Raw genomic sequence first — 27,782 nt, 5'->3', positions numbered from 1 at the left:
TTAACCTTTATTTAACTAGGCAAATCAGTTAAGAACAAATTCTTATTTACGATGACGGCCTACCCCGGCCAACAGTGCGCTGCCCTTTGGGACTCCCAATAACACAACACACCTCCAGGCTGTGTAAGGGCTATTTAACCAAGAAGGAGAGTGATGGAGTGCTGCATCAGATGACCTGGCATCCACAATCACCTGACCTCAACCCAATTGAGATGCTTTGGGATGAGTTGGACTGCAGAGTGAAGGAAAAGCAGACAACAAGTGCTCAGCATATGTGGGAACTCCTTCAAGACTGTTGGAAAAGCATTCCAGGTGGAGCTGGTTGAGAGAATGCCAAGAGTGTGCAAAGCTGTCATCAAGGCAAAAGGTGGCTACTTTGAAGAGTCTCAAATATAAAATATATTTTGATTTAACACTTTTTTTGGTTACTACATGATTCCATATGTGTTATTTCATAGGTTTGATGGCTTCACTTATATTCTACAATGTAGAAAATATTAAAAATAACAAAAAACCCTTGAATGATTAGGTGTGTCCAAACTTTTGACTGGTACTGTATATCTCAGGATACTTATATTCTGACATACGATATCTTTAGCAATACGTTCTATAGGAAATGAGCTACATTCACTTTTTTTTATTAGGTAAAGCAGGATACCTAGACATTTACACAATAGAATGCATTCAACTGAAATGTGTCTACCTCATTTAACCCAACTCCTGTGAATCAGAGAGGTGCGGAGGGCTGCCTTAATCGACATCCATGGGCGCCCAGGGAACAGAGGGTTAACTGTCTTGCTCAAGGGCAGAACAACATATTTTTACATTGTCAGCTCAGGGATTCAATCCAGCAACCTTTTGGTTCCTTGTCCAAAACCCCTACCCGTCAGGCTACCATTAGGCCTTCATAATCTTTATCACATAGTCCCCTGGTACAGTAATATTACCTTTTCTAGTAATTATAGTTCTAAAGTCATGTTAATGTTTCATTAATGAGTTATTAGCCATTCATATAATGTGTAGCCAATTAATATACACTGAGTGTACAAAACATTAAGAACACCTTCCTAATATTGAGTTGCATTCCCCCGTTTGCCCTCAGAAAATCCTCAATTCGCCGGAGCATGGACTCTACAAAGTGTCGAAAGCGTTCCACAGGGATGCTGGCCCATGTCGAATCCAATGATTCCCACAGTTGTGTCAAGTTGGCTGGATGTCCTTTGGATGGTGTACCATTCTTGATATGCACGGGAAACTGATGAGTGAAAACCCCAGCAGCATTGCAGTTCTTGACACAAACCGGTGTGCCTGGTACGTACTACCAATCTTCCGTCTTGCCTCTGAATAGCACACATACTCAATTGTCTCAAGGCTTAAAAATCCTTCTTTAACCTGTCTCCTCCCCTTTCATCTACACTGATTGAAGTGGATTTAACAAGTGACATCAGTAAGGGATCATAGCCTTCACATGGATTCACCTGGTTAGTCTATGTCATGGAAAGAATGTTTTGTACACTCAGTGTAATACCAGGCTATTGAGGCTGGTCTGATATATGGTGCTAGCTTGTATATGGTCCCTATTCTAAGGTATTAGCTGGCTCACCACAATATGTATTTTCAACATTATACTGAGCCCCAGGGCATTGCTGGATGCATGCACTGTCAAGGGGACCACATGTTAGTGTCTCCTTCCATTTGAAAGCACTTGCACAACCACAATTATCTAGGACCACATCGCATAATGTGTCTAACAATACACAAATGATGTGATTTAAATGACTGTGATATTGAACATGTTGCAGTGCCTTTTTGAAAATCCTGCTGAAATCACTTCTGCTAGTGTGTGTGTGCGTGCAGACAGGCATGCAGGCATGTGTGTTTCTCTCTCTGTGCATTTGCCTCTGTGCCTTTCTCTCTCTCTGGTGTTTGGCTGCACATACATATAGCCCCACAGTGGAGGTGTCATAATACCCATAAAACCTAGCGGTCAAACAGGGAAATGGTTCCAATCGTTATTCCACCATAAATGTTTCCCATTGGGAATTTTATAAACACTTAAAATAAGGGCTGTGTTTTGTGTAGGCTTACAGTGGCGTGACGTTTTGATAACCATATAAATCTCTCTCGGACAAGGTGACTTTTATCAATATAATTCGGCTCTATTTACTCTCAGATTCTAAAATGCTAATAAGCTTCAAAGTAGACATCATGCAAGACTGCAAATCCCTGCAAGCGCCTGCACATCATCTCTAGCTGACACTTTTGCCAACAGGTATTGTGACAATTTAAAACTTGCACAAGATAGTTCACAGAATTGTCAATTTAAAGAAATGTTGCCAAATTATTCGTTACTAAATTTACCTAACATTAGATACTTAATCCAGAGATTCTTACCTTTGCCTCGATTTAGCAGTCTCGTCCATCATGGCATTTGTATTTCTTTATGATGGCCACATTAGCAGCTAATTAGCATTTGTTTTTGGGGGGTGAAATACAGGCAAATATATTGATAAAAGTCACCCTGTCCTAGAGAGATTCACACAGTTATCAAAACGTCACGCCAGGGTAAGCCTACACAAAACACAGCCCTTATTTGAAGTGTTTCTAAAATCCCCTATTGGGAAATGAATGGTGGAAAAAAACAATTGGAAGCATTTCCTTGTTTGACCGCTAGGTTTTATGATTGAAGTGATTGTTGTGTGATTGGCTGGTAGGATGCCCTGGGGGGCAGAGTAATCCATCACTCCACAGAAACCAAGACAATCAGCCAGCCTGAGAGTAATCCCAGACGAGACACAAAGTCTTCAACATCAGAAAACACTCCCCAGACTGAGGGTAACAAGGGCCGGCTCTCATTATAAGCCTTGGCCAGGGTCTGAGCTACACAGAGCACAGCTTAGACAGAGCACAGCTCCCACTCACAGGCTTGGACACTTGTTAACAGCAGCCAGCCAGTTTTCCGTTTAACTTTGTATATTAGCCTAGTTTATGTTAGGGGTTCGATTCCCACTGGGTACCAGTACCAAAGAAAAGTATGACAATGTATGCACTCACTTCTGTAATTTGTTCTGGTTAAGAGCGTCTGCTAAAGGACTATAATGTAAATAAAGATCCTCATCATCAAATGAGGCAGTCGTGATGATCTGTCACCTCTTCACAAGTTATACATGGCATAACATACCTGATATGAAATATCCTTGAAACAATGTGAGTGTTCTGTATCAGAGCCCCCAGTGGAATGGATACATCAATGGAGGACTAGTTGCCCTGGTACGGCATCTAGCTTAACCTTGCCACCCACGCATTGGCAGAAGTTCAGTAAGTGTGCACACTCACAGAGCTGACTTGTTATCAATCTATCATACCACTGACAAACAGATGGTTTGAGATATGCAGTCTGAGTTTCAAGGTCTTTTAGGGGCCTGTGATCAGCTCGGTTCTCAAATCAAATCAAAATGTATTTGTCACATGCGCCGAATACAACAGGTGTGGTAGACCTTACAGTGAAACGCTTACTTACAAGCCCTTAACCAACAAGGCAGTTTTGAGAAAAATAGAAAGAAAAAAATAACTACAATTTAAAGAGCAGCAGTAAAATAACAATAGTGAGGCTATATACAGGGGGTACCGGTACAGAGTCAATGTGCGGGGGCACCGGTTAGTCTTGGCCATAGACCTATCAAGACCTGTATTCTACCATTAAGTCACCTAAAAGTAAGGTCTAATCATGTCCAATAATCCTAGACATATGACATAAGCATATTTGAAAATAAACTTCACAAATAGGAGGCATGAGGTGAGAAGTAAAAGCACAGCACTTTTGAGATGTTTTTCATTAGCACTAATAGGAAAATGAGTGGGGGGGTGTTAATGATTTGACATTCTGTGATATATGATTTTTTTTTGTGTGGGGAGATGCTATCGCGTACAGTGTGCTGCTCCGGCTGGACTGGAAAATACATCGCTGAATATTAGCTTGATTTAAACCTCCCCCTGCACTGCTCGCTACAGACGGTCAAGCAGCAAAAGCTGCAGAGACCAGCCCAATGGGACAGGCACTCCGTCAATGTACTTCATTGTTTGCCCGGAGGAGCTGTGTGCGGGAAAACTAATACATTACTCTTGCTTACGTTTTTATCCATAGGTTCTCTACCGTTCTTTTATACCAGTGTTCTCTACGCGTGATTTTTGATTATTCATCCTGCAACTTTCACTTATGATTGGCGATTATGGGGCAAACGTGTGGTTTCTCTCTGGGAAACATCGTTTTGGTCCTCCTGCTGTTGTGTGAAGGTAAGGGTCATCCTCAATTAGCCTCTATCGCACCTCATGGTTTTCTGGGAATGAAGTTTAAATCTATCTAAATAAGCGTGCTTTATCTGAATAAACAACGTAGCCTAGTTTGCATGTAGCAAGCATGTAGTTTACCTTTGTTATTATTCAAATGAGTTTCACTTTACAGAATAGGCGGACTTTATTTAATTTCATATAAAATCAGATGGAAATATATGTAGTCAAACGAAACGTTATTGTCGCTGTGTGATTTATGAATGGCCGTGCGTAAACGTGCGTAAAGCTTGTTTGAAGCTGAATGTTTTAACTTAGCTTAGTTATAGTGACTTAAACAAACATGTTCCAGTTGGGGTGTAGCCAATCATTGTTTGTCCTCTCGTCAGCATCAATTCTCAGAGCATCTTGTTGAGTTCATAGTCAAGATGATATACAGAGATTTATGTGACTAATGTCAATTAGACTAAATGTTCACAAAATGTCAAATCTCAATTCCAAATATCTTGCTTCTTATGCAAGCAAATACAGTACGTTAGTTCCTAACACATTACTAAGACGTGAAGTCCTATGACTTAACATTCACGGCAAATTCAATAGCATATTTATAGTCTAAAATGGACTAAAACGCATATGCCATTTGATTCGTTTGGAGAGTTTGGGGATTTGAATGGGATTCAGAGAGTATTTATAACAGTAACATGTTATAAGACAACAGACATGCTGCTGGCATAGAGTATAAATACATTGTCCTTTCAGATCGTGATATGCATGGCATGGCACATGGCCTCCGTGAGTAAAATGCATACAGCTATATACCATAATATTATAATCCCATTCACAATCCCACTGCCCAACTGTACTAACACTCTCCCCCCAACCAGACTATATTTATAGTCTAACTCATGGCTCAAGAGTTTGTAAATCGCAGTGTGTGGCCAGAGCTCTAAAGCAGAAAGGTTGTTCAAATATAGACCATTGTGTATAAGTATTGATAGAATAACTCATATATTTATCATAAAATGTTCATATTAAAGTCAGTTTAGCATTTCTCTTTAAAAGTGTAATTACAGTAAGGCTACTTTGCATTGAGGGAGGAAAAAAACCATCAGCCTATATAGCTAGACCTATTTCATTCACTTTTGAGAGTATGGAATGAATGTGTTACGTAATCACCCATGGGAGAGTTGGTCAAAATGATTCATTAAATACTTCAATTGTCATAGTTGTGTAAATGTTCTTTGGTTATTTTTCTCGGTGGCAGCATTCGGCATTTAGTAATGTTCTACAGAATTTACCACTGCTTTTATATTGTCTTCAGTCCGCAGGGGATATCTTTAAACTAAACTCGCAATAAATCACACCCAAATGATTTTGAGGAGCTGGAGCAACGATAAGTGGCCTATATGGCTATTACAGTGTCGTAAAAATGTGCAGATTGAAACAGAAATGGCCCTATACACTACCCTGTTTTGAACCAATGTCCCCACGTTTCTTAGGAAATGATGTGTTGTTTATCAAATTGAGTAGGCCTAAACTAGATTTCGAGAGTCAATTGTACGTTATTTTGCAGGCCCTAGTCCTAATTGCATAGGTGTTGAATACAGCGTCGGGCAGGCTAGACGTGAGCATTGGAGGGATTCTACACCTGCCCGTTTGTCGGAACAAAAGCCACGCGCCCGGTGACGGTCTGAGGGCAGGTGTGCGGCAGGTGCACCAGTCTCTGGGCAAACACTGCATGTTTGTTTTCTGATGAGAAAATACAGGCAGTTAAACAACTGAACCAACCCACCGTTCTAGTTGCAAATGTGTCCTATAACGCATAACTAAAGACAGGGCAGTAAATAACTTTTTTTTTTATGATAGTAGGTCAATGGATAGGATTGGCCACTGATGGTGACAACAATAAGGTTAGATGAGGGCCATCCATAAGAGGACATGACTGTTACTTGGAAAACAGATGGAACTACAACATGTGTTTTGATGGGAAAACAATGTCTTTTGATTGAGTTGGACAGTAATTATTTGTCACCTAATCATTCATCATTTAGTGAAGTGGGCCTACTAATGATATCCAACCTGTAAGTTGGATGGCATTTCATACAGGTGAAAAGTAATTTGCCAAATGCAGACACTAACTATTTCAGATTAAATGACAATAAAGCAAACTTCAACCACATTAAAGCCACAGCAATTACAATAGCTTTTCATTGAAAATGAATCTATTTATATAACTTATCTATACAGGGATTCTGCTTTAAATCAAGAGCCTTTGTAGAGTTGGATATTTGAACATTTAACAGTCATGTTCTAATTATTGTAATGATACCTTGGACAATATGGCTGCCCCAAGTTATCATTAACTGGTATACTGAACAAAAATATAAATATAACATGCAACAATTTGAATTATTTTACTGAGTTACAGTTCATATAAGGTAATCAGTCAATTAAAATAAATTAATTAGGCCCTAATCTATGGATTTCACATGACTGGGCAGGGGCGCAGCCATGGGTGGGATGGGAGGGCATAGGCCCAACCACTTCGGAATGAGTTTTTCCCCTCAAAAGGGCTTCATTAAAGACAGAAATACTCCTCAGTTTCATCAGCTGTCCGTGTGGGTGGCCTCTGAAGATCCCGCAGGTGAAGAAGCCGGATGTGGAGGTCCTGGGCTCGTGTGGTTACACGGTTGTGAGGCCAGTTGGACATACTGCCAAATTCTCTAAAATGACATTGGAGGCGGCTTATGGTAGATAAATAAACATTGAGTTCTTTGGCAACAGCATGCCAATTGTATGCTCCCTCAAAACTTGGGAAATTGTGTTGTGTGACAAAACTGCACATTTTAGAGTGGCCTTTTATTTTCCCCAGCACAAAGTGCACCTGTGTAATGATCATGCTGCTTATTCAACTTATTAGCCACACCTGTCAGGTGGATGGATTATCTTGGCAAAGGAGAAATGTTCACTAACAGGGATGTAAACAAATGTATGCACGTAATTTGAGAGAAATAAGCTTTTTGTGTGTATGGAAAAATTCTGGGATCTTTTATTTCAGCTCATTAAATATGGGACCAACACTTTAAGTGCTTCGTTTATATTTTTGTTCTAAATACATGGTTCCTGCTGGGGTAATAAAACAAAGGAAATTGGCACTAAATGCTCCTGTAATGGCCATCAGTGTTTTGAAATGGTGGCTGGTTGGAGAGTTTGTGCACATACATGCACAGGAGGTGTACAGATCGAGAAGCGCATGCAAAATGCCTGCTGGAAATCAGTATTATTTTTAGCATAACGTAACATGGTTTTATGAAGGCTAAAATTGTATCTCTATTCAAACTCTCCAAAATCTGATATCTGTGTATATTTCCATACACGTCATGAAAGCGGTGAATACACAGGTGGCCTAAAGATCAACACTTTTTGATTTATCACGTAGTCCAGCTCTGTCACATTTGTGGTCATGTAATATATGATTCAGATCGACTGACTACATTTTTGCTAGGATCACTGTCTTCTCTCTCATGTACACTTAGCTACCTGTGTACACTTAGCCTATTAATGTGTTTAAATTTTTTTTTATTTTTATTAATGTTCCTTTTATTATCTTCCCCTAACCATACCACCCCTCACCTAATGAGAGTACATCAATGGACAACAACACTTAGGCTTATACTTCCAGCTTATACATACTATATATATTTTACGGACACAGTATATTTTACATTAGTTATCTTTTGTTTGTTTTTAGTCCCGTCCTTCAGCTACCCTCAACCCCTCCCATCTATCTCTGAAGAGCTGTTAATGTACTGTATTTCCTGAACAAACCGCTCCTACACTTTGGGAAATATTATATATCCAGAATCTTTGTGTATTAAATATATATAATTTAACATGTTTCAAAAGTTCAGGTTACTAAGATGAGCAAAATGTTAGGACGTTAGGCCTTCATCTTTCATGAAATCCAATAAATGTAAAGTGATCTGGAGAATTTCCCCAATCCTTTCCAGAATTTGACAACAATTGTCTGGTGGAAACAAATGTGTGAAATCACCATCAGGGAGCTGAGTGTGTAGCCTACTGTTATGACCAAAGGGTTGCACGGTCATTGTTCGAGGTTCAGGTGAGGTGAGGCATCTCAGTTGACCCTTTTCGGGGGAAAAGGTTACCACTGACAAAACATCAATCAGTCACCTGTAGGAAGTAGGAACATGGTGCATCCCATAAGTAAAGAGGCATGGATGTTTTAGGTATAAAAACATTGATCTGTAGATCTGCTGTTTTGTCCTTATTACCCTATTTGGAGCCCTGGGATGACCTCGAACCCTTGAAACGCTATCCCAAGTGGTAATCCCTAGTGATTGGCTCCCTACACCTCCCACAGGAAGTTCTGTTAGCGGACGGTTTACCTGGTTCTCCTCCTTGCATTAGCACAATCATTTTCATCAGCATCCATTGCTTTTGAGAAGGACCAGACCAATAAATCTAATTTGATACATGACACTATTTGATTTAGCCCCTTTATTACATTATATGATTTAGTTAAGCTTGTGTCTTGGGTTGCTTATGGATACATTCTAAATCTACATTTTCTACTCTTGCTGTCAGTGCGTTTTCTTTTAGTATAATTGGAAGAAAAAAAAAACATGACACAAAAACGTATTTGTTAGAGTGCTACCCCATTTCTTTCTTTTTATTCCAGTCATAGCTTGGTTTATGGGAATTTTTCTGTGGTGAAAATGTACACTATAGAACGTGCACTATAGGAGCAAAACCAAGCCAAAATGTTGAATGTCAGTTCCCCACATCAACAAATGTTACTTCAATGTTACAGCAATGTTTTTGAGATAAAAGCTCAGCTGTGCTCTACTCTTGGGTCAATGAGGACTTTTCCCATAGTTAGTAGGTTGCATTTGGAGGAGTTCATACACTGTCTTCAGAGTATCAGCATATTGTAGTAACCCACAATTTAGAGATATATTACCTACATTTGATGTTCTAGCGACATGTTTTGCTTAGCTATAGGAGTTGTTTTGAAACATACATTATTTTTATATGGACTCCAGTTTTACCAGTGTATTTAGATGTGATCATATCATATTTACTGTGTTCATATTATGTACGTGTACTGTTATAGGTAAACCTAGTCACAAAATCGTATACTCAAAAACACCAGAATTATATAAATGTGCTTCTCTCTCAAAGACTGAGGTACTCATTGTATTGTACTTAATTGGTTTATTGCCATATACAGCATGAGAGACCAAGCCCAATGTCTACAGTATGTATGTCTATTGCTAGGGTCCTCTACTGCATGGATGCTACAACAACCTTTCCCTGCTCTGGCACTGTCCCTGATCCTTCAGTCAGTCAAGGGTCACATTTCCAACCCATTGCACGGGCACATTCTAATTTGCTTTGGTGGAAGGACAAGGAGACATTGATTGAAATTGTGTCCTCGGGGCATTTAGTGCTCTTTTTTTTCACATGGGGTCTTGACAAATAATGTTCCAGTGGTCGGTGATGCATGCTGTGTTTGACCGATCATTTACAACAACGAAGAATACAAAAGACTAAGCTGAGCTCTTTTTAAGCCTCTTTCTCGCTTTCTCTTTGACAAGGCAGGGTAGCAGCGATAGATGTAGAAATGGCTCAGTGTTGGGATTGCTTTGGCAGTGGCATTTTTACCCTTTGGACTAATAAGATTTTCTATTTGTTGGATGAATTTAGGGACCCTCTCTTTATGTATAGGGGCATTATGATCACGTAGATGACATGGATAGCATGCCAATTTGATTGAACATGCAAGGCAAGTCTTTTCAAATAGAACACACCCCATAATATAACATATTAACAGGTATTTTATAGCCTAGTTGTCAAAATCAGTGACCAGGAAGTGCTGTTGCTGTGACCAAGCAAGCATGAAACTTGAGAAGTGGTAAATGAAGAGAAAATGCCAGGTCGGAGGCAGAGCAGTTATTGCTTATGGTGTTGAACACAGACAATGCCTATGCGTTGGCTACAATACAGATAATCTATCACTGAAATGTATTTCTAAAGCCCTATTTTACATCAGCTGTTGTCACAACGTGCTTATGCAGTAACCCGGTCGAGACCGCAAAGAGCAAGCACAAGCAGAGGCAAATTGGCTATGAAAAACTCAGTAACCTACAGGTTACTTTAACATATAACAACATGTCAAATAATAACAGTATAATAACATAACAATATATGTTTCAAACTGGGATTTCATATAAGTGGCCTGATGATGAGGAAGACATGAAAATAGATCTGCTGCTGCATGACCTGTCCTCTGTTCACTTTCTAATGTCCCAGTCATTCCCAGAGGAATTCTTCAACTGAATTTGTAGTCGAAGCTAGGTTAGCTAACCCCTAAGGGGATGTTATAATAGATTTATTGTTGACTGATTAACATGGGACATTGCATTCGGTTCTTGTAATCTCTGAGGCTAATTGGATTATGTTATGAGGGTAATTGATTATTATGTTACTACATTAGTCTACCTGTGGTTCATCTATGTGCGTCAAGCAAAGAAAATTGTTGAAAAGAAAAACATCCCCTTACTCTGACTAACAAAATGTTCAATTCAATTGCAACGCTGTCACATAAAGAGGCCACAGAAAGCAGTCCCGCAACACAATAGCATGATGAATGTTCATGAATTAAATTAGCCCCGTGGAAACAACACATTGCGTCTCAATCCACGACGCGGTAACTCAAATGCCAAACATTCATGGAACCAAAAACATCCGTTTGAGGTTGGCCAATCCTTATCACTAGTATGTTGCTAGATAGAGAGATGAAGCTTGTTAGTGCTTTTTGATGAATGATCCAAGCTCATCACTAAGCTAAGGACCTTGTAACTGAACACCTCCCTCTGCAACTGGATCCTGGACTTCCTGACGGGCCGCCCCCACAGGTGGTGAGGGTAGGCAACAACACATCCGCCACGCTGACCCTCAACACCCTCAGGGGTGCGTGCTTAGTCTCCTCCTGTACTCCCTGTTCATCCGCGACGGCGTGGCAGCACATGACTCCAACACCATCATTAAGTTTGCAGACGACACTACAGTGGTAGGCCTGATCACCAATGAAGATGACACGGCCTATAGGGAGGAGGTCAGAGACCTGGCAGTGTGGTGCCAGGGCAACAACTTCTCCCTTAACGTCAGCAAGACAAAGGAGATAATCCTCCGGGACACCTACAGCACCCGATGTCACAGGAAGGCCAAAAAGATCATCAAGGACAACAACCATCCGAGCCACTGCCTGTTCACCCCGCTATCGTCCAGAAGGCGAGGTCAGTACAGGTGCATCAAAGCTGGGACCGAGAGACTGAAAAACAGCTTCTATCTCAAGGCCATCAGACTGTTAAATAGCCATCACTAACACATTAAAGGCTGCTGCCCTATATACATAGACTTTAAATCACTGGCCACTTCAATAATTGGAACACTAGTCACTATAATAATGTTTACATATTTTGCATTACTCATCTCATATGTATATACTGTATTCTATTCTATTCTACTGTATCTTAGTCTATGCCGTCCTGACATTGCTTGTCCAAATATTTATATATTCTTAATTCCATTCCTTTACCTTAGATTGTGTGTATTGTTAGATATTACTTGTTAGATATTACTGCACTGTTGGAGCTAGAAACACAAGCATTTCGCTACACCCGCAATAACATCTGCTAATCACGTGTATGTGACAAATAAAATTTGATTTGATTTGATTGTGGACTACAGGAAACGGAGGTGCGAGCACGCCCCAATTCACATCGACAGGGTTGTAGTGGAACAGGTTGAGAGTTTCAAGTTCCTCGGTGTCCACATCCCTAAGGACCCGTCATGGTCCAAACACACCAACACAGTCGTGAAGAGGGCACACCAATGCCGCTTCCCCCTTAGGAAGCGGAAAAGATTTAGAATGGGCCCTCAGATCCTCAAAAAGTTCTACAGCTGCAGCATTGAGAGCATCTTGACTGGCTGCATCACCGCACGGTATGGCAACTGCTTGGCATCTGATCGTAAGGCGCTATAGAGGGTAGTGCCTACAGCCCAGTACATCACTGGGGCCAAGCTCCCTGCCATCCAGGACCTATATACCAGGTGGTGTTAGAGGAAGGCCCTAAAGATTGTACATCACTTCAGGTACCCAAGTCATAGACTGTTCTCGCTGCAACAGCACAGCAAGTCTGGAACCAAAAGGCTCCTGAACAGCTTCTACCCCCAAGCCATTAGACTACTGAACAGTTAATCAAATGGCTACCGGGACTATTTGAATTGAGCCCCTTTTTTTGTTGCACTGATTCTCTTGCGCTGATTCTATGTACACTGGACTCTACCCACACACTCACACATACTACACTGACACTCCAACACACACACACACACACACACACACACACACACACACACACACACACACACACACACACACACACACACACACACACACACACACACTACATCTGCTCACACACAAAACATGCATATTGACACACTTTCAAACTCTTTCACACTCTTGACATACACTGCTGCTACTCTGTTTATTATCTATACTGATTGCCTAGTCACTTTTAACCCTACCTACAAGTACATATTACCTTAATTACCTCAACTGCCTTGTACCCCTGCACATTGACTCAGTACCGGTACTCCTTGCATATAGCCTCGTTATTGTTATGTTATTGTGTTACTATTTCCTTTTTATTTAGCAAAATTGCCTTACTTTTTAACTCTGCATTGTTGGGAAAGGGCTTGTAAGTAAGCATTTCACGGTGAAGTCCACACCTGTTGTATTCAGCATGTGACGAATACAATTTGATTTGATTTGATTAACTGTGCAGACAAATATCTGGACACGACAGTATCATGTAGCAATTCTGTATATTGGCAATGCAAACTAAGAACATTATAATCAATAATAACTTTCATCAATTGAGTTATTGCTTGATTTGCAGCCTTTTAGTTCATTGGATCTTGTATAGAGTCTTTAGTGATTATTCTCATTGCTGTTTTCTTTTTTGGAAACAGAGTGATCGTGACAGCTTTCAGATTTAGATTGATTTATATTGTCACATTGGTGTTTTCTATACCTACTCTGCGTGGAATAATGGGTTATACACAAGCAGATCGTGTGCGTGATGATTATGACCCATTTGACTCTATAACAGACTTTCAGATTCCACAGTTGTAGTGTTTGTTTGGACAAAAATAGTAGTATACATCAATGAGCCCTACTTTACGTGCTTGGAAATAACTGTGCATGTTTTTCTCTAGCTCATCAGTTAAAACAATGAGCATGAACATGTTGATTAGTATTGCTATTGATTGGCCCGCTGCCATATACTTGACTTTTCCGATGGGTCATTACTGGGGGACAGATGCATTGAATGAATGTTGACCTTGGTAGAAAGGGCATGGGATTTGCTCTTGTTACAGTCACACAACTCATTGCCCAGACACAAGGCCACTACTAGATGCACACCTTTTCGGAACCCGGATTCAAATCGTTTTGGAAATCTTTCAAATACTTTAGCTGTGCTTCAATGACTTTGCCTGGCACCTTGGAACCAATAGAATAGTCTCAAAACTGCAAACCCCTCCAATCTGGCACTCCAGGCAGGCTCAAGCAAATGCTCAAAATACTATTTGAACCCGGGTCTGTGTCTGTCACTCCTCAGACAGATTAGTAAGCAGAGTTGTTGGAGCTGGGGCTGGGGCTCTTTCTCTAGTGTAGCACATGAGCTCATAGATGGTAAATCTCTCCGGTGATGTGCGTCGTGAGCTAATTGAGTTTCTGTCTTTGTCCTGGCCAGCTGAGAGTCAGAGGACGTCCCCAGGCTGTCTGCTTGTCAAACTGGTCCAATCCTAAACATCCTTCTTATCTGTCACCGGCGGTCTGAGTATGCAGACATGTTTCATGTTGTTTGTTTATGTCCTGCGACAGATGATTGTCTTTATCTGGGCTTCGGTTAAAGGAGGAGACAAGAAAAACCAATTCATTCATACCTATAGCATGTAATGGTTATTACATCAATATAAAGAAAAAGTTACATGTCACCATAACGATTGCGGCAGCGTAGTGTTCTTTAAAACCCCTCAAGGAATGATATATCAATTGATGAAAATGTCATTTTTTTTAAATCGGAGGGTTTTCTAATTGATAATAATGTTGATACGTAATGCTTTGCATTCATGGTGTACATATTTGTAAGGTGTTTAGTTCTTTGCATTACATGGGGTAACTCACCCCATCCAACGCAAATGTCGAGCACCCACCAGTTTCGGGGGGTAATTAGATCGAAGTGTTGGTTTCTAAAAGTCGTACCTTCCCATCATAAATCCTGGCTATGCCTTTGAGCTGAAATCAATATGTTCAGATTGCATCACGTGTTTGCGGTCATAGTCCTTGCGGTGGTTATGAGAGGTCAAAGCAGTGAGTGCATCTGCTGAAGTGACTGTCTCTAACATTACATTTCTCAGGTTTTCAATCATCACAGTCCTGAGTCACTCCAGTGTTAAACCTTTAACGGTATCACTGAACAAAGAAACCTATTTGCTCCCAAGCGGGCGTGATGCATTCAATTAATTAGCTTTGATATAAACTGCTTGCTTTTCTGTTGGCTTCCGTCCTGGAAATAAATTGAATTTTAACTGATATAAACCAATTGAGTCGCCAGCATATGGTTCACCCACCATGGCCAACCTCAAGCCACAGTCAGCCCTCACTAGTGAATTCTAATTTCACCTGTTTGTTGTTTGACCATTGATTCTTGTCAGTCCACATATGCCTCCCTTCACATCTTCTCTGAGTGTACCTCTGTTTCTTATGCCTCTGATTTTGGAGGTAAGGATCAAGCAACTCAATACTTATTTCAGATATTATTTTATGTACAATCAACTCGTATAGTTTGTCTATTGGCCAAGATACACAATGATGTTGTTCCTTTTTGTAAACATCGCTCAAGCATTTAGGATCAGAATGTTAAGAGGATGTTCGAGCACTTTGTTCTGGAGTGTTATCTACACAGCACAGGAGGTTGGTAGAGCCTTAATTGATGAGAACGGGCTCGTGGTAATGACTGGAGCGGAGTCAGTGGAATGGTATCAAATACATCAAACACGTGGTTTCCAGGTGTTTGATGCCATTCCATTTGCGCCGTTCCAGCTATTATTATGAGCCGTTCCAGCCTCCACTGTGACACAGTTATCATGTTCCCCTGTTGCCTTGGATTTCAGGGCAGGTTGACCGTTTTAGTTGTTGGATCTGAAAAAGGGAAATGTCTCCCTCTGATGGTCATTGGATGCTGCTTGGATTTGGACGCTGGATGCTGTAAGAATACGTGTCACATTTCTTGCTATGCTGTCCATGTGAATACTCTGATCGGTGGAGCTTTCTTCTTAGTACTTGATGTACTTTATGATTATGTTGCTTTACAAAATCTGGCACCTCTTCACTTTCTTAATCCACGTCCACATTTTTGTCCAAATGTTGCTGTTTATTCTTCGACGTTTTTTTTTTTTCTTCAAGCAGATCAAATGTTATGAATGGCTTTCATTTGAATAGATCATGGTGTTGGTTAATGTTCCTCACTTAAATTCGAGATGTGGAGAGAAACCAAATAATCTAGCCCAATAGCAGAATTTTATGGAGGGAAAATACTTTTGGCCAGAATTTGGCCAAGATTTTTCAGACAAGTGGACCACTGGCACTTCTGTTTGTTTTTCATCTTAGCAAAGCTTTTAATAAAGAGGGTCATAGCTTTGGCTGACTGAATTTCCATCCTTCAGGAAGACTGGACACGTTTTTTCCACCAATTCGACCCCCTGTCATCCAAGCACAGCGAAATTAAATCAATGTCTGAAACCAGAGCCAAGGCCTCAACTGCACCAACAGAAATAGGAAATCTAGTTTCGCTGTCTGCTAATGACATTAGTGTGTTCCCTAAATGGCCGTCCCCACCGACATTGGACAGGAACACAACATGGGATATAATTACAGGTCTAACACTCACATCTCAATTTTCCTGTAAAACATGCATAGCCTGCAATTGCACTTTATAGATTAACCAACATTGGCCACAACCCCCCCCCCCCAGTCCCGGCCAGCAGGTAATGATTCATGATTCATTTCTTCCCGGTATCATGTTATCCCCTGGAATTATACTTCCCAAGGTGAAACCAAGGAGAAACGGAAACCACATCCTCATGGACCATGTGAGAAACTCATTACTGCTTACGTGTCATTTGAGCCCCTCTTTTCAATTTCCGTTGACATAAGAATAAAATATTTGCCAATAAAACGTATATATTGTAAGGATACAGTCTCATCGTATAGTGTAGTCTCATCATTTGACATGTATGGTGGCATAATTGAAATAGGCCTATCAGGGAAGAGATTTCTGATAGTTGATGACGCTGTATGTGCGGGCACACCCTCAAGTTAGGCAGTAAAAAAAGTGTAATAGGATTGTGCAATTCACTGACATTGTAGGCATAAAAGCTACATTCAGTGGATATGTGTCCCATGGTACAGTCACCTCCAAAATGATTGGCACACTTGATAAAGATAAAGATTCCTCCATACAGAATCTTTCCAGATCCTTGATGTCCTTCGGGGTCTGCGTTTATGGACTGCCCTCTTCAATTCAAACCACATGTTTTCAATGGCAACCTGGACTCAGGGGTCGACGTAACAAGGTAATTGTAAATTTGATTCGCTCCATTTTGTATGATATGTTACGTTTCACATGGTGTGCATTAATTTGTGGATGTCCATCATCCATTTCGCATGTAATGTTACGTCCTCCAATTCGTATTATATGCTATGAATTGCCAATATGTATGATACATTACGAATTCAAATTTGTTGTGGCTAATAGTGATGGGAAGTTCAGCTCTTTTCTAATCTTTTCGACTTGTTTGGTCAAAAGAATGAATCTTTCGACTAATTTAGTTCATTTGAGTCAGTCATGCCCAGAGCGTGAAGGACCCCCTACTGACAGGCATTGACAGGATGGTCACAGATGGTCCAACACGTTCAGTGGTTGGATAGAACACATTATATATTTTAGATAGGAGCAATAGTAATGATACGTGCCCTCAATGTGAAGTGACATCAATCCATATATACAGAGTATTTCATTTAGATTTTTTTTAAACCTTTATTTAAGAGTACAAGAGTACAAGTAGAGTACAAGTACAACCCTTTTTATAAAAAACATTTAAGATGGTAAGAATGTAAACATTCACTTATTCATATTTCGTTAAAGAAATAAATCACTTGCTAGCAATAGCTAGCGTTACATTACAGTGCGCTGGCTGACAGTGATAGTTAGCTCGTCATTGACATGGCTAGCTAAGCCATCAAACACTTGGTTAACTTGACGAAATAGGCTTTATATACATTAACGGCAACCTAAATATATACATAGTCACATTCGCTAACGACTTCGGAATATATGAAGCAGTTTTCAAAAGACACTATTGTGTCTGTTTTAAACAGTTTTTTATGTACAGAGGAAGGGAGACATGATCCTGCACTCAGAATGTCTCTCTCAGACTGAAGAGCAGGAGGACCAACTCTTTAAATAGGGGAGACACACTCAAAATCCACTGGCTGTCCTTTCGAGGAAAATAATGTAAAAAGGTAAGTATAAAGACAGCTTTAGCATTTTAGCTAACAGCAACTTTAAAGTCAAGTTGAAACTTAAAAGTTGCAAATTAGCTAAAATACTAAAGTTGTCTATTATGTGATTCAAACACGCAACCTTGGGGTTGCTAGATGTTTGCGTTATACACCCAACTATCCTCCCTGACCAGTCTCCCTACTTTTGTTTTTGTCTTAAGTAACCCACTGTCCTATGTAACCATACCAAACATAATATATAATGCAAATTGGAGGGGGAAAAATGAACATTTACTATGTTACATGTGGATTTTGCGGCCAGGCTGTCAATGGGGTTCAAGTCCGGAGACATTGCCATTGCAAAATGTACATTTTGTGGTCAATTTACCATTTCTTTGTGGATTTTGTTGTGTGCTTGGGGTCATTGTCTTGCTGAAAGATCCACTTTTCAAGTTTCATCCTCATGGCAGAGGCAACCAGGTTTTTGGTTAAAATGTCCTGGTACTTGGTGGAGTTCATGATGACGTTGAACATAACAAGGGACCGAGGACCAATGGTAGCAAAACAACCCCAGAACATCATAGATCCACCAGCATATTCTAAAGTAGTTATAAGGTTATTTCTGCATATGCATCCTTCTTTTGACGTCAATCCCACTGCTGGTTTGCATGGCCAAAGACCTCTATTTTTCATCTCATCTGACCATAGCACCCGGTTCCAATTCAAGTGCCAATGCCATTTAGCAAACTCCAGGCATTTACATTTGTTAATTGCTCACAATAAAAGCTTTTTTCTGGTAAACCTTCCAAAGAGCCTATTGGCATGGAGGTGGCATCTAATTGTAGATTTGGAGACTTGGTAAACCCAAGATGCCCTTGGATTTTTCTTTGCCTCACAAACCTTCTTCGTCACTGGGACAAGATACACTTGCGTCCTCTACCACACAAGTTTATCACTGTTTCAGTGGTTTTAAACTTTTGAGATATTTCCCTAATATTGGTAAGTGGCATACATTTTTACCCATTGCCTGATTTATGAAGGTCAACAACCATTTGTTTCTTTAAGTTAGTGATGGATGGATGACAAATGGATTTTATATGCGTGTTACCTCATTTTCAGGGCCGGGTTACCAAACAATCATGCAGGTCAAGTGCCCTGGGGCCCCCAACCCCCCAAAAAATAATCACACAAAATTACACAAAAGTTTTTTCCTATTTTTGGGGGGTTGGGGGCCCTCCAGATAGTATATGAACATGCCATAAGCAATGGCAAAATGTGTAGAATTGCAGGAAATTAGCTTTAAAACTGCTATATTTTCTCTCGACTTCATGGCAAAATGTGTAGAATAGCAGGAGATTAGCTTTAAAACTGCAACATTTTCTCTCAACCTCATGGCAAAATGTAACGAGTGACACGCGATAAGCTAGAAACCAGCAAATGTTTCTCTCTGCCCCATTTTTGACAGCTATCTTTTGATAATAGGTTGTATTACTTGTTAAATAAAATCTCTTTCTTTGAGCAATTGTATTAGTATACATTTTTTTTGGAGCATATAATATAGCTCAGTATTTTAATTATTTATTTGATACAGTCTTTTTAGCTTATCATTACCAAGGGTGCCAATCATTTTAGAGGTGACCTGTATGTTAGCAGTAGCATATTACAATGAACATATGACATCAGGGATCGTGGTACTAATAATTCAACCCAACTAAAATGAAACATTATCCTGAAAAAAACAAAACTGTTCAGTTACAGGTCTTGGCTGCATTTGGCAACGAATCTCCCTGTCTGTTTTTGGCAACAGTGCTTACTTTTTTTCTCTCTTCAATCGAACAGCATCTCAGTTACTTGCTACAGTACTGGGAATGTCAAAGACTGTGTCTTGATATTTCAGAGTGCATTGTGGTTATTCAGACTACATTCCCAGGTATGTAAATAGTATCTGGGTGGTTTGGTGATTCCATGTGTTACGAAAGCAGCTAGCCAACCATGTGGCTCAGTTGGTAGAGCATGGTGTTTGCAACGCCAGGGTTGTGGGTTCGATTCATACGGGGGACCAGTACGGAAAGAAAAAAAAAATGTATGAAATGTATGCATTCACTACTGTATGTCGCTCTGGATAAGAGCGTCTGCTAAAATGTAAATGTAAAAAAAAAAGGAGTCTACTCTCGCTATGTCTAGGGGTTATTGGCCTGTCTAGCTGGTCTTGACTCTATAACATGTCTGCATTTAATGTGAAAGTAGGAGAAAGCTAACATGCATGTGCCTAGGAAGAAAGTGTACTCACCAGGGTCCAGGATGAGCTCTGTCCTGACTCTGTAGTTGTCCAGCACAAGCAGTTCATAAATGTTAAGTTGTTGGTGACAAAAACAATAAGTAAAGCCATAACAAAAAGGTATTCAAACAAATGCAGAAAGACCTCTCAGCACCTGCCCCAGTTGCTGCTGCCCCCTAGAGATGGGATGTGGAAGTGGAAGTGTGCTGTCTACCTGTGCGCCTAACCTCTAACTACCTCCATTCCTAACACATGGCCTTTCTTTCTTTTTGCAGGGTCAGTTGGGCTCTACTTCCCCCAGAATCAGTACAAGGAGACCGTGTACGTCGGGCAGTCTGCAGGGACACCCGTGCTCCAGGTCCACGCCATGGTGGAGAGCGACTCTCAACGGCCCCACTTCTACCTGTGCTACCTGAGGCCTCCAACCTATGCCCCGTGGTTCCACCTGGACGAGACCACAGGGATACTCTCCATGAATAAGACCCTGGAGTGGAGCGACTTTGACTCTGCATGTGAGTTTAATAGAGACAGAAGGTTGTGCACACGTATTGTTTTCCCATTGTTTATGGAATATGTTAGGAAGTTGACCGTTCAATTTATTTCCTTTGATATACAAATGTTCAATTGTCCATTGAACACAACACTCCAGTATATTTCAAATATAGTTATATTTAACATTGTCAAATGTGTGGGGGGGGGAGTGATTGAAGTTTGTTCAGCTTTCACGCTTTGTGCATTGTAATAACTTTGAGCTTCAAGGTGATACATCATGTTCACGGATCTGCTTTCAGAATCTGGTTTTAACCATTGCTTCTAACGATGAACTTAGCATTACGATGCTTTTGGGAAATCGGAGCCTGGATAGTAATGTAATTGCATAGAAGCCCAGAAAGTGCCCAGTCATCAAGAAATAAATGCACTGTGGGAGATTTAAATGGCATACTTTGTTACTCTTTTGGTTCCCTTGCTGACCAGATAAGTTTTGGAAGCTGCCGCTAAGTGTCATTGCTGCGACCAGACCATTGAAGAAGTTCCTCTGTGGCCTCAGCCACCCCACCGTACAAGTCAGCCTGACCTTCATCAATGACACGGCGCCACCGTGTGGCCAGACCAGACCAGAGCTGAAGAAACTGTGCTTCCCTGACAAAGACCTGAGCTCCCACATTAAGGAGAACAGGTTCCCCGGGGTCCTCCGCCAGCTCAGACAGCTCACCAGGCTTAACGTCTGCCCCAACTACACCATCTCCTACAGTGTAGAATCCGGTGAGGCTTGCTACACTCACCTTCACCCACACTGTCTCTGTGCCTCATATTATGAGAAACATCAAACACTTTGCAGGTCTCTACACTGGCATACCACACACCCCCACAGCCCCCCTTATCACAGTGCTGTGATAAGATATTGTGTATAATAATGAATTTGAAGAATTTATCAGCACTGTATGTTTGTCAGCTAGCTAGCCAGCCAGTTTTAGAAGAATGATTCCATAACTGTTTCTAATAAACTGCCAAAATGTCAACATTCCATTCAAATAATGCAGTCAATCTACAACTATACACTGGCTGAAATCAGTTGATGATAGGATGTAGACAAGTTGTAAATGCAACAAGTACTGATATTGTATCATATAAAGAAAACAAAAAAGTATTGGGACTGTGATACATTTTTTGCTATTTTGGCTCTGTACTCCTGCACTTTGGATTTGAAATGATACAATGACTATGAGGTTAAAGTGCAGACTGTCAGCTTTAATTTGAGGGTATTTCCGTTTAGAAATTACAGCACTTTTTGTACATAGTCCCCCCATTTTAGGGGAAGAAAGTATTGGGACAAAATCACTTATATGTGTGTTAAAGTAGTCAAAAGTTTAGTATTTTGTCCCATATTCTTAGCATGCAATGATTACATCAAGCTTGTGACTCTACAAACTTGTTGGATCCATTTGCTGTTTGTTTTGGCTGTGTTTCAGATTATTTGTGTCCAATATAAATTCATGGTAAATAATGTATTGTGTCATTCCGAAGTCACATTTATTGTAAATAAGACTAGAATATGCTTCTGAGCACTTTCACATTAATGTGGATGATACCATGACTACGGACAAATGCCCAGCTATCAATTTCTCGCATGGAATAGCCTTCATTTCTCAGAACAAGAATAGGCTGACGAGTTTCAGAATAAAGTTATTTGTTTCTGGCCATTTTGAGCCTGTAATTGAACCCACAAATGCTGATGCTCCAGATCCTCAACAAGTCTAAAGGCCAGTTTTATTGCTTCTTTAATCAGAACAACAGTTTTCAGCTGTGCTAACATAATTGCAAACGGGTTTTCTAATATCAATTAGCCTTTTAAAATTATAAACTTGGATTAGCTAACACAACGTGCCATTGGAACACAGGAGTGATGGTTGCTGATAATGGGCCTCTGTACACCTACGTAGGTATTCCATTCAAAATCAGCCGTTTCCAGCCACAATAGTCATTTAAAACATGAACAATGTCTACCTCATGTTCCCACTCTTATAGAATGCATGATATTAACTTCAATCTTTTTTTCACGATTTTCTTTCTCATTGTTGTTCCAGTAGCTGGGTGAAAATGAAACTACAAAGTCTGGCAACATGAGACTAACATGATATGTTTACATCTCCTCTTCATGTTCCGTTTGGCTCTAGATGTTCCAGCCCCATTCGCTGTAACTGACAACACCACTGAGTTGGTAGTGACTGCTCCATTGGACCGCGAGGAGAGGGAGACATACAGTCCCATGCTGATCTGCACAGTGCAGACTGACACAATGATAGACACGTTTTTTGTTACACTACATATCAACGTCTACGACGAGGACGACAATGCACCGTATGTCAGTGGAACAGACACAGAGGACGTGGTGCTGGAATTTGATCGCAAGCAGGTGACTTTACTTTACTTTACTACCAAACTGCATATCAGTTTATTGCTATACATGTATCATTGATACCACTGTTGTTCTTGTTGTGTGTTTCTCAGGGAAGTTATTTTGGGAACTTGGTTGTCTACGACAGAGACACAACACCCAGGTATCCCAAATCCCAGAGTCAGAATAGATTTGTCGGAAATATGATGACCAATGACTCATGGATAAATGAAATGTTCGCCATAGAATACTCTTTCAAAGAAGAGAAGGCCATTTTTGGCAACGTCCGAGGCACTGTTCATGAGTTCCGTGAGTAGTCCAGATGACTTCCCCAATCACCCAATCACTCTAAAGACTGGTTTCCCAGCACAGAGTAAGCCTTGTCGGTTTTCAGTCTAGGACTAGACTTAATATGTGTCCGGGAAACCAGCCTGTTAATGTGACAAACTTCTACTAAATCTTTTGATCGATTCATTAAATAAACAGCCCCCCCCCTTCCCTTTGTGTGGCATGTAGGGCTTGCACTGAAGAAGAATTTGTCTGTAACCGAGAATAGGACCTTCCAGCTGGATTACCTGGTCAATGACACTACGTACCCCCATCCAGAGGGAACTGTGATGCTGCACTACAATATCACCATCTTTCCTGTCCCCATCCACTTCACCAATGTGACATACCTCTTCGCCCTAACACGTAGAGCTAACGTCTACTCCCAGGTACCTATAGAGTCCACACACAGCCCTCTATGCTTGAGAAGAGGGATACTGCTCATGAAATGCTTATGAGGCAGACAACTCTTTTAAGATAATAGTATTCCGCTGTTCAGGAATAATGTGATGAAATGCCATTAAAGCAGTCTGTGAGGTTACTTGGTTGATATTTCAGAGGTTGGCTCATCACGGACCTATTTCTTCCCCCAGTAGACTAAATGCAAGATCATGTGTCAATCTGATTAGAACTGTAGCATTTTCCCTGTATGATTTATGTTCCTTTTCTTTTCAGGTCGGTCGGATTTGTGTGGACAACAGCCTGAAGTTCCAGGGCATCAATGTCACATACCGGCTAGCAGTAGCAGAGAAGACCGAGAATGTGTCCGACGACGTACAGTCATGCTACGCTGCGATTAGCATTGCACAGAGCCTCAAGGACATGGTGGGGTTGCTATATGTGAACGACACAGAGGCGCTTCGCAGGCCAGAGTGCCAGGACCTGCAGTATGTGGTTATTGCTCAAGAGCAACAGAATCTGCTGCAGGCTAGCACTCAGATCCTCGTTGTGCTCGACAGCGATAGTAAGTACTCTCCTGAGATAATAAGTTCATGCCCAGCAATACTCCAGACTGATGCTGATTTGGCCACAGTGATTACCAATGAATCGGGTGTATGGCATTCATATTTGGAAGTCATCAGATCAGTTATTTTTCAAGGCCTCATTGTTAGAGACCTTAGTACTAGTGTAGTAGAGACCTGTCAAATTATGTTAACTCTATCCGTGTCCAAGACACTGTCCATAGCTTTGTCCATGTCCAAGACTCTATCCATAGCTTTGTCCATGTCCAAGACTCTATCCATAGCTTTGTCCGTGTCCAAGGCTCTATCCATAGCTTTGTCCGTGTCCAAGACTCTATCCATAGCTTTGTCCGTGTCCAAGACTCTATCCATAGCTTGGTCCGTGTCCAAGACTCTATCCATAGCTTGGTCCGTGTCCAACACTCTATCCATAGCTTTGTCCGTGTCCAAGACTCTATCCATAGCTTTGTCTGTGTCCAAGACTCTATCCATAGCTTTGTCTGTGTCCAAGACTCTGTCCATAGCTTTGTCCGTGTCCAAGACTCTGTCCATAGCTTTGTCCATGTCCAAGACTCTGTCCATAGCTTTGTCCGTGTCCAAGACTCTATCCATAGCTTTGTCCGTGTCCAAGACTCTATCCATAGCTTTGTCCAAGACTCTGTCCATAGCTTTGTCCATGGCCAAGACTCTCTCCATAGCTTTGTCCATGTCCAAGACTCTTGTGATCTTGCTTGACAATTGCATCATAGTGAAGCATATGGTGGACATGCGTTTTGTCTTCATAAAGTTTGTGTTTGTGTTGTGTAGTTGATAAGCAGGGCCTAGAGGACCAGTGGTTCCTCTCCTGTGCAAAGGGAAGACAGCGTGGGGATTGTGAGAACATCAGAGGCCTGGGGGCAACCACAGGGAGGTGCCAATGGAGGCAGGGCTATGCAAAAGGTACCCACACTGTCATTGACCAGATTACCTGTCATTGACCAGGTAATCCAGCTGGAAGGTCCTATTCTCGGTTACAGACAAATTCTTCTTCAGTGGAAGCCCTATGTGCCACATATAGGGGTATTTAATGGAAACAGGAAATGATGCTTTATATTTTTCCTTTATCTTTCAGGAATATCAGAAAGTTATTCCACCTGCTCCCCTGACCTCCGCACGTGCCCTGATGGCTTTTGTGATGCAGTTGAAAGCAAAGACGCATCAATATGTCCTCAGGATTGTACAAGTGAGCAATGTCCTACATCTTTTAGGGCCATTTATATTTGGCTACCTTATTGACGTTCTTTCTTTTTTGACGGTATTTGAAGTTTTTTTTATTATTGTTAAATTCAATAGATTTACATGTGTTTGTGTCTCTCAGTTGAACCCGTTATAGGTGGTCATGAGAAGGGCATCATGTCTGGCATTAGAGCTGGCCATGGAACCTGCTACTGCTACTCTGAAAAATGCTTCTGTGAGAAGGATGATGTAGAGGGTGAGTTGTATCATTTCAAATCCTTTTTGTTGTACGTGTATTGACCCATATACCCCCCCCCCCCCCAATAGGTAACGAAACAGCATTCAAAATGGAGATGTTTCAAGATATGATACAGTATGTCAATCAAAGGTGAAATTACATTTTGCCCTTTGTTGTCAAAGGATGGTTTCCATCGTGTTTTTTGTTCACTGAGACCTTCTGTCTGATGCAGAGGCCATGTGTGACGAGGTCTGCAAGACCATCGTTGCCACTGCCGTGCTGCTCTCCTTCATTGTCTCCATCCTCCTGTCCTCCTACTTCATCCATCGTTACCACAAGAACTCCCCCAAGCCGCCCATCACCTCGGCTGAGATGACCTTCCGGCGGCCCGCACAATCCTACCCAATCAGCTACTCCGCTAACAACATGCGCCGTGGCTCGTTGGACTCCATGGAGAACCAAGTAGCCATTGATACCTTCAAAATACCCGTAAGGCCTTTCCTGAAAATGTTTGGGAAGTTTCCAGAATTTTCCAACCTAGCTATACTAAATTACCTTTTGAATGATCATGAGACCTGCAAATATATGTTGTATTGATAGAGACGTTTTTTTTTAAAAAAAATTTTATGTGTTGCTTAATTGTTTTAACAGGAGGATCCCAAATGGGAATTTCCACGCAAAAACCTGGTGCTGGGCAAAACATTAGGAGAAGGGGAGTTTGGGAAGGTTGTCAAGGCGACTGCATTCCGGCTGAAAGGAAAGGCTGGTTACACCACAGTAGCTGTGAAAATGCTTAAAGGTAAGATTAACCGGACAAAGAGCAGACAATAGGAACAGTTATTGTAAGACTCATGCAGTGAGTGAGTCCCTAGGTGTCTGTATACTGAATATACAGTGGTAGTAGATTTTTATGATGTGACTTTTGACCAGTCCATGATAGATATAAGGTGCAGGCAGTTCTGCCCCCCTAGGCGAGACAAAATAAAATGCCCTCGCAAGGTAGAATTGTAGCCTATAGTATACAGTGTCAGCTCGCAATTCATTTCATGAATGCCCATCCACGGAGGTGCAACTTTGGTTTTAGAAGTGGGGGGGACATGATTATTATTTATATTTTTTTATCCGCTATGAGAAACACTCCAAACAGCCTACCCAACCGCTCTGAGGTTTCCGCATGGTCCTAAAGCACACCGTTGCCTCGTTTTGTATCACATTCCAATGATAAAATTGGTGGGGGACATAAATGCAATTTCAGAATGTGGGAGGGACATGTCCCCTCCCATCCCCAGTGAAAGCTGCGCCCTTGCCCATCCATATGGTACAGTTTGTCAGTCCTGATTCCTGACAAAGACCTAAAACAGATCACTTTGGCTACTCAAGCTCTGAATATAAACTACCCAAGATTATTAAATCCCGCCCTCGTCAGTATGTCCCCCTAGGCGGCCACCTAATCCTGTCTAGTGGGCAGGCGTATAAGGTGATGTATTTTATGAAAGTATTTCATGAATCTCTCTTTTATTTTGCAACAGACCATGCCTCACATAGTGAACTGCGGGACCTCCTGTCAGAATTCACCTTACTGAAGCAAGTCAACCATCCACACGTCATCAAGATGTACGGAGCCTGCAGCCAGGATGGTAAGGCTTCATACCGATCCACTCCGAGCACCATTTGAGGGTATCAATGTTGCTGATTGACTGTACCTTCAACAATGGAGATGTGTGATACTTGAGAATCTTGTCTTCAGATCTTGTCCTTTATGGTAGCAGTGCCTCAGATACCCTGTCTGATCAAATGATGCTCAAAGTCATCATGAGATTGTGGTATAATAAATTGGGGGCCCACTTGATCATATTAATGAAAACATGATGTCCTTGCAATGCTTAACCTTCCGGTGTTATACCTGGTATATGTGA

The 27,782-nt window shown here is 41.1% G+C and overlaps 1 protein-coding gene across 1 annotated transcript in view; it reads left to right on the top strand.

The window, feature by feature from the left end:
- Window positions 1-3,970: 3,970 nt before the first annotated feature.
- The window catches only part of ret (ret proto-oncogene receptor tyrosine kinase), a 30,511-nt gene continuing 6,699 nt past the window's right edge, over window positions 3,971-27,782 (top strand). The window contains exons 1-13 of the mRNA XM_014154262.3: window positions 3,971-4,293; window positions 20,504-20,740; window positions 21,204-21,491; window positions 22,904-23,142; window positions 23,238-23,433; window positions 23,641-23,840; window positions 24,127-24,415; window positions 25,221-25,352; window positions 25,525-25,635; window positions 25,771-25,884; window positions 26,099-26,355; window positions 26,518-26,665; window positions 27,396-27,503. Of these exons, the coding sequence (XP_014009737.3) occupies window positions 4,230-4,293; window positions 20,504-20,740; window positions 21,204-21,491; window positions 22,904-23,142; window positions 23,238-23,433; window positions 23,641-23,840; window positions 24,127-24,415; window positions 25,221-25,352; window positions 25,525-25,635; window positions 25,771-25,884; window positions 26,099-26,355; window positions 26,518-26,665; window positions 27,396-27,503 (2,383 nt within the window). The 5' untranslated portion in view covers window positions 3,971-4,229. The remainder of the gene's footprint in view (window positions 4,294-20,503; window positions 20,741-21,203; window positions 21,492-22,903; window positions 23,143-23,237; window positions 23,434-23,640; window positions 23,841-24,126; window positions 24,416-25,220; window positions 25,353-25,524; window positions 25,636-25,770; window positions 25,885-26,098; window positions 26,356-26,517; window positions 26,666-27,395; window positions 27,504-27,782) is intronic.

Source organism: Salmo salar, chromosome 18, assembly GCF_965601325.2.
Source record: "Salmo salar chromosome 18, fSalSal1, whole genome shotgun sequence".
NCBI lineage: Eukaryota > Metazoa > Chordata > Actinopteri > Salmoniformes > Salmonidae > Salmo > Salmo salar.
The sequence above is the reverse complement of the archived record's forward strand: the minus strand, read 5'-3'. Positions and strand labels throughout refer to the sequence as shown.